This window comes from Rutidosis leptorrhynchoides, chromosome 8 (assembly GCF_046630445.1).
Source record: "Rutidosis leptorrhynchoides isolate AG116_Rl617_1_P2 chromosome 8, CSIRO_AGI_Rlap_v1, whole genome shotgun sequence".
Classification (NCBI taxonomy): Eukaryota; Viridiplantae; Streptophyta; class Magnoliopsida; order Asterales; family Asteraceae; genus Rutidosis; species Rutidosis leptorrhynchoides.
The window spans coordinates 362,887,946-362,896,607 of record NC_092340.1 but is presented as its reverse complement, the minus strand read 5'-3'; the positions used below and the strand labels follow the sequence as shown (position 1 = coordinate 362,896,607).

Below are 8,662 nucleotides of genomic sequence, written 5' to 3'. Positions count from 1 at the left end.
ACTTACTAATGCATCGTAACAACTATCAGTTAGACACACTCATGCAAGACCTGGTTCGCTAGGACCAACGCTCTGATACCAACTGTGACGATCGCTCCAAATCCATATGGACGAACACGTCATTCATCGATTTCATTGCGAGATATTTGACCTCTATATGATACGTTTTGTAAACATTGCATTATTTTGAAAAGGCACACCATAAATGAATATTTAAATCAAAGGTTTTCGACATCTGATGATTTCTACATATAGACAATCACCATAAATAATAGTTTACAATAGTACTTCCGTTGACAATGCAGTCAAAATAAGATACATGGTGATGATTTGGTGAATGCAACGTTTCCTTGAAAAAATATGCCATGTAAGACTCCATGCATATAGCTTGTCTAACATATAATCAAACAGCGGAAGACTTCTAGGGAACCTGAGAATAAAACATGCTAACAAGTGTCAACACAAAGGTTGGTGAGTTCATAGTTTTAATGTTGCGCATAATCTGTATATAAAGGTGGATCACAAGATTTCAGTTGTTCAATCTAGAAACGTTTATCAAAATATTCTACGAAATTGAGCACCCTGGTAACTAAACTTAACGTATATATAATTTGTACCCTTTGTATAATCATCTTAATAATACACGCAAACCAACGTGTACGTTTCTCAAATAGTATACGTCCGTTAAAAGGCTAGTGCTCTAGCTCGGACGGGGATATCAAGCCCTATGGATCCATATACTACTACTCACCTTAGCAGCATATAAAGTCGTTCACCAAAATGTGATCGAAACTCGGATTACCAAATAACCGTAGATCTCAACCTAGAGAACATATGTTGGTCAATAAATGTCTATCAAGATAGGTCAGGTCATAGTGTATCACAATCCTAATGCTCGAGATCGACATACAAAAGTTATCCAAAGTCGTTTCAAAAAGTCAATTTTGGCAGTTGTTTAATAAAACGAGACGTACCTTATATAAGGATTCATTTACTCGGTTGGTAATATTCAAAAATCCAATTTATCAATCTCGTAAACAATTTGTTTAAATCTTAATTGCAGATTCAAAAGCAATTTCAATTAACGTCAATCATAATTCAGTTGATCATATCTTTTAATCCGTTCATCGAATTTATTCGATATCTAAATGAAAAGTTATTGATTTTTCGCCAGCTTTCCAAAAACATGTATATCATATACCTTTTACCAGTAATATATGTATTTAATTCGTGATTTATTATAAACTGTTTAACGACATAATTTAGCATATAAGCATATATAAATATATATACTCGTGCACTAGACATGGATACACAATTAATGTATAAAAGATAAAATATGAGTGCTTACGTATCATTATTGAGATTCAATATTGTAGGAAAGTACGTAGATGCAACGGAGATGATAAACACTAGATTTGATTCACAAATATACCCTCGAACATTACCCATAACCTCCTTGGCAATAACCCATAATTTCCTTAGCTCTATCCCGTATGAAAACCATTTTGAAAGTGACACGCTCATAACCTCGTCGTAGTATTTTATGTATAATACTAATTAATAATATTAATAATAATAAGATTAACAATAATATTAATCTTAATAATAATAATAATAATAATAATAATAATAATAATAATAATAATAATAATAATAATAAATAAAATAAATACGGAGTAATATTAGAGAAAGAAGTGTGAAAACTGAGCAATTTATAGAACCTTTTCTAAAAAAGTACCCCATGCGATCGCATGGGATTTGTGCTTCAAGGCCATGCGATCGCATGGCACCCTGGGACAGCTCACAAATTTTTAACTTCTTGTTTGTCGACATAATATTATATTATATATATAATATATTTAATTTATATAATTAATTATATATTATATTAAATTCACATGCATAGTTGACTTGTAATTTTTGTTCTGATAAGTCGTACGTCATCACTCGACTTATGTCCCGGTTTCGGTTTTTCAAATGTCCTTTCGTACGCTGAGAAAACTTGCATTTTACATTTCGTGTCACGTAGCTTTGTCAAAATATAGCCTTAAATTATCTCTAAACTATACCACTCAAAGTATATCTTAAACTTTCGAGTATTTTGGTCATTTACTTTTATAAATCATCGTCTCGCTATTTGTTAATATATATATATATATATATATATATATATATATATAATAACAAATCATTTTATGACCAAGTTAATATATATTTTCAACATTTATAAACACGTTTTAAATATACGTCGCAAGTTATTCATATAATTAATATTCCAACTTATCATATATATTCAAATAAATATTTAAACCAATAAGTTTAATGTACGGTATCAAACAATTAATACATTGTTACGTTTTCAAGTTATAGTGTATATATATGTATCTATATACATATAATTGTTCGCGAATCGTCAAGAATAACCGAAAGGTATTTGAATATATGAAAGTAGTTCAAAAATTTTGAGATTCAGTTTTACAGACTTTGCTTATCGTGTCGGAAATGTTAATCATACAAAGATTAAGTTTAAATTTGGTCAGAAATTTCCGGGTCATCACAGTACCTACCCGTTAAAGAAATTTCGTCCCGAAATTTGAGTGAGGTCGTCATGACTAACAATAAAAATGTTTTCATGACGTATATGTGTTGATAAATAGAGTTTTATCACCATTGAATAATATGGATAAAACAATCCGATTATTCGAAGCGTATGAGAGAAGTTATCGTAAAAGAGTGAAATGAAGAATAGAGATTCGTCTTAACTCTTGACATATTAACGATTGATTTCCGTAATTTAAGGAATAGAAAATCTTCATAATCTAAATAAGATTTGATTCTTCGGAAATTAAGGAGATTAAGATCTTCTTTAATTAAATGCGTAAGCTGCCTCTATTGCTGCGTCCGATATTTTGCTATAAATTGACCTCTTCCGTTTCATTATTTTCACTACTCCTACATCTTCTTCCTCATTTCATACTTTCAAAAGATTGTGAAATGCTTCATCCAGTTCTGATTCTTGATATATTCCTAACTTTCATATCTGTCATTTTTCTTTTTCATCTACCACCAGAGGAAATTACTTTCTTCTACTATTACCTTGGGGTTATAGTGTTTTTCATTCTCCCGTGTCTTTATATTGTTATACGCATTGATATACACGGTTTGTAATTTCGGGGTTGTTATCGGGCTTTATATTCTCCATTATATTTCGAAGCTTCATGCTTTCATTTTCTCTTCCCGACCTTAAGTCAAGCGGATAATGGTCCAGAATTCGTAGGTATGAAGTTTCAGATGAACATAACTAATGTTCTATGAAAGAAATGGTAATAGTACAATCTGACTTGTCAAATTACCAGAATACCTCGAAAAAGACCGAATCATTAAGAAAATATTTTCTTGATATTTTTAGAGATTATATAGAATGAAAGAGTTATGTAACATGGTTCATGATGAGGGTATGATCTGTGAACCTTTATCACGTTCCATTAAAAACTCAGCATGACTTACTATAATATAATTACGTTGATCAAATGTCATTATATTATACTAACTCATGCTTCAGTTCCCAACACTACTTCAAAGACATCCATTTTTCGAAATTTTCAGAATTTAGAAACTGAAACAGTTTCTTTTATGATATAACACAGATAGCGCGAAGAGATGAATGATTTCAGATAAGAATAGTTATGAAAATATCTTCAGAAATATGGAGGATATTTATAACGGAAGATACGATGATATCTTAGGTAAAAGAGCTAAAGATCTTTTAGGACTAATACATACTGTTGTATGTAGCCCTTTAAGAACAATGTATAGATTTAGTTAATTTTACTTCATTACATTTGCTGATGAGTACAGTGGCTATGATTATGTTCATTTGCTGAAGCATAAACATAAAGCTATTTTAACATTCAAAAGTATTCCAAAATGAAGTAGATAACCAGCTTGGAAAGACCATTAAAGCACTTCGCTCTGATGGAGTAAGTAAGTTTATGAATCAAGAGTTTTTTTTTGGACCACCTAAAGAATTGTGGAATTGTCTCATAGTTCACTCTACCTTACACACCACAACACGATGGTGTGTCTGAGTAAGAGGAATCGAACTTTACTTGATATAGTTTGATTTATGATGAGTCTGATTTCTCTACTACCGTCTTTTAGGGATATGCATGAGAGTCTGCTACATGCATACTCAATGGGATTCCAACTATGAAGGTAGAAAAGACACCATATGAGTTATGGCATGGGAAGAATCTCAAGTTGTCTTATCTGAAAGTCTGGGGTTATAAAGCGTACGTGAAGCATGACACTTCAAACAAATTAGAACCCAGAACTATCTAATGTTACTTTGTACGATACATAAAGGAAACAATGGGTTACTACTTTTACTACCAAGCTGAAGACAACGTGTTTTCTGCTCGGTCTGCTAAATTCCTGGAAAGAGATATTCTCTTACAAGAAGTCAGTGGGAGTAAAGTAGATCTTGAAGAAATTTAAGTACTTTAAAGTAACATACCTTGTAAGCACTAGCAATCCACACGTTGAAACTGAGCGCACTGTTGGTGAGCCAGAACGTGTTACACCTGCACTTTATAGATCTAGTAGAACTCATCGGCTTATGAGGTTTAAACTGATTAATCCACACGTTGAAACTGAGCGCACTGTTGATGAACCCTCTATCTGCGTGAGGCCATATCAGATCCTGAATCTGAAAATGACTAGATTCTATGAATACAGATATGCAGTTTGTAACAACCCAACTTTTTCGACTTGTTTTTGTGCCTTGTGATTTTTGCGAAACTGCGTATTTGTGCGTACTGTGCTACTTTATGTAGTGACCCGAACTTTTCCATGTTTATATATATTAAATGAAATTGATATTTATATGATTAAGTGTTTCTAACATGTTAAGCAATCAAACTTGTTAAGACTTGATTAATTGAAATAGGTTTTATATAGACAATTGACCACCCAAGTTGACCGGTGATTCACGAACGTTAAAACTTGTAAAAACTATATGATGTCATATATATATGGATATATATACATAGTTAACATGGTATTATTATAAGTAAACATATCACTAAGTATATTAACAATGAACTACATATGTAAAAGAGAAAATTGCGCGGGTAGCCCCTGTGGTTTGTACCACCCAGCTAGGATAGACATACTTGTGGATTTGAGGGGGGATAGTCATTATGCTTGAATTCTTGTGCAAGGATAGCCCTAGTTACGGTTTCTGTTTGCTTCTCCCGTTAACCCATTACCACGTGATCTCCACGTGAGGGTAATTTGGTCTTTATTTGTTACACTCTCGTTATCCCCATTAACTCACCCACTTTTTCATTTATTCCCAATAAATTAAAGACCTCTCTCATATTCAATCTACTGGTTCGAGTTCTTCATCCCCAAATCTTAAAAAAGTAACCAAGATGAATTCTTGTGATTGTGGTCGACCTTTGATTGAACAGATAGCATGGACAGAGGGCAACGCTGGTCGTCGATTCGTTTCTTGTCAGGTTAACAATTTGTGAGTATAACCCTAATTTTTCCATTATTTAATTGAATAATTGATTCATTTTTTTTTTGGTACTTAGATTCGCAATTGTGGGTTTTTTGAATGGATTGACCCACCAACCCCTGTTCGTCTACTAGCTATAATTCGTGGATTGTTAAGATAAAAAAATGCAGCAGAGGCGAAGGCCAAAGAGCTTGAACATAAATTGTGGAGATATCAGTTGATGACAATGGTCTTGTCGATGGTAGTTGGTTATCTTGTGTTTTTTTAAGTAGTATGAAGTATGAAGTAGAGCAGCAGATGTAATTTTGTTCTTTTTTTTGACATCTCTGTATTTGTTGAACAACTCATGTAATATGATGGATTATGTTCTATCTTTTATTGAATTGGGTTTATTTACTTTTAGTTTTAACCATCCAAATAACAATTATAAGTTATACATGAGACACAAGTTTTAACCATCCAAAAGTATTCATGAAACACAAGTTATATAGTAATATCCATTGAAACACAAAAAACAGTTACAAACACAAGTTATAAAGACATTACAAGTCATACATAAAACAAGTCATACATTACAAAGACATTACAAGTTACAAACACAAGTTATAAAGACATTACAAGTTACAAACACAAGTTATAAAGACATTAATAAAGTCATACATTACAAACCAAAGTTTACATCAAACAGAAGTTTTAACCATCCAAAAGACATTACAAGTCATACATAAAACACAAGTCCTACATCCAAAACACAACACAAGTCCTACATCCAAAACACAAAACATGAAACTTAAACACTTAAACTCTTGACTTCTTGATACCACTTGTAACATTGGTATCCTTCTTCCTTTTCTTGCTACCTGCACCATTTTTGCTGCCACTTACACCATCATTGCCACTTTTACCTGCTGTACATGTCCTCTTGTTATGACCATCCCCTCTACAGTTACCACAAGTCAAGGTCTTTCCCAATCTTGACAACTTTCCATTATTCACCATGCTGTCATTCTCATCCATACCTTTCCTCCTGTTTTTCTTTGGCCTTCCTGCACATGCTACTCTAATTGGTGGTAACAGAGTGGTTTGCCCTGTTGCTTTCTCCCATAAAGCACTTCCATTAACTGCCGTGATTGTTGATTGGTAGGTTTTTTTCCGGGTTTCCAACCAATACACTGGATGAACCCATTGCTCAGGCACTTGAATGTTTTCACTATGTAAAGCCATGTTATTCAGGGCTGCAACAGCATGTTTACATGGCATGCCAGTCAGTTTCCATTTTCTGCATGCACAAGTTTTTGCACCTAAGTCTACAGCACACTGATCATTATGAGGTCCAGATACTTGATATTGATCATCTCCACCCTAAATAATAGTATATTGTGAAGCAGCTTCTTTGATAGTTTCAAACAATTTGGTTGCAGTTGGGGTTAGATGTCCATCAGCCTTTGAAAGTTTAACTTTCACAACTGCGATTCTTCTCATCAAATACTCCCTCACATACTCTAAGGCAGTTATTATTGGTTTGTCCCTAGCCTCCAATAAACATTTATTCAATACCTCACACATATTGTTAAGTAACACATCAGACAAAGCTCTCCCTGTGAAGACACATCAGACATATGATATAACTAATAATGAAGACAAGTACCAGTAATAATGATATAACTAATATGATATAAATAAGAGAATAGAAAAGTACCAGTAAAATGACTCATACCCCAATGTTTTGGTTGAATGTCTGCCAAGTATTTCCAACAAGCTGCATTCAGTCCTTTCATTTCAAGCATGGCTTTCTCAAACTGAGGCACAGTAGTTGCACTTGCACAGTTCCATAACTGTTTTTTGCATACCAGCCCACCCCATTTCTTCTTCATGTTCTCATGTATATGTCTTAGACAGAACCTATGTTCAGCACATGGAAAAACTTTTTCTACTGCATGAATTAATCCCTAAATACATAAAATAAAACTATATAAGAACATTAAGTTGATAAATGTGATAAAGTAAGAACTAAAAAAATCTTGAATAAAGTCATACCTTCTGTCTATCACTCATAAAGGTGAAATTTGATGTTCTGTCCATCTCTAAATCATCTCTCAAGCAATCAAGAAACCAGCACCAAGCATTGTAATTTTCTTGCTCCACCATAGCATATGCAAGTGGATAGATTCCATTGTTTGAATCAATCCCCACAGCTGTCAAGAGTTGACCATGAGCAGGTGCCTTCATAAATGCACCATCTACACCAATTAAATCTCTGCCTAATTCATTAAAACCTTGTTTCAAACCCCCTAGACAAATATATATTCTCTTAAACTGAACAGCTTCTGCATTAGGATCTTGATTACCTGTTAAAACCCTAACTGTTGTGTTTGGATTACTTCTCTGTAATTCCTTAATATAATCCCTTAAGTGTAGATACCAATCCATGTAATCCCCTTGAAGTTTTGTATGTGCCTCTCTTAAAGCTCTATATGCCTTGTATCTAGAAACATTCAAGTTGAAATTAGCCTCAGATTGTGCTTTAACAGCCTTAGTGGGTAGATTAGGGTTTGAGGTTAACTGGTGAATGATCTTTGAGGAAAGAAACTTATATGTGCAATTCTTGTTAGATTTGGTCTTCAAACATTTGTGTTTATCGTTCAAGGTTTTGACCTCAAATGTCTGTGTTTTTAGATTAATGGAGATCTGAACCACCCATGGACATTTAAGATTTTGAGTCTTGCTTTTCTTCTCTCTAACTTGGTACCCACTGCCTTTGTTTTCTCTTTCTTATCACCCATTTTGATTCCTTTTCTTGGATTCTTCTCACTTGTATTTACTTTTTTGGTGGTTCCCACATTTATGTCTTTTTCTGTTTCACCAACCCTTTATCTTGTTGCTCAACATTATTAGCACCACAAAAATCCTTTTTCACAAACTTTGGCAGCATTCCCTCACAACCTCCTCTTATCCTATCTTTCTCATTTCTTATTAAAATAAGAGCTCTCCTTGTTTCTACAGCATGCAACTTAAAGTACTCTTTTGCATCTTGAGCAGTTGCAAATTCTTGCCCAACATAGAAACTAGTACTTTGTAATTCACTATCTTCTTCCTCTTGCAGCCTCAACTCCCTCAATTTTTGTTTCCTTTCCC

General features: G+C 33.5%; 1 protein-coding gene across 1 annotated transcript; it reads right to left on the bottom strand.

Annotated features, from left to right (window-relative positions):
• Positions 1-6,325: 6,325 nt before the first annotated feature.
• On the bottom strand, positions 6,326-8,310 carry LOC139864687 (uncharacterized). The gene is made up of 5 exons (XM_071853259.1): positions 8,233-8,310; positions 7,565-8,089; positions 7,227-7,476; positions 6,986-7,125; positions 6,326-6,889 (listed from the first exon to the last, which is right to left on the bottom strand). Exons 1-5 carry the CDS (start codon positions 8,308-8,310, stop codon positions 6,326-6,328), a joined length of 1,557 nt encoding a protein of 518 aa, XP_071709360.1.
• Between the last annotated feature and the right edge of the window lie 352 nt (positions 8,311-8,662).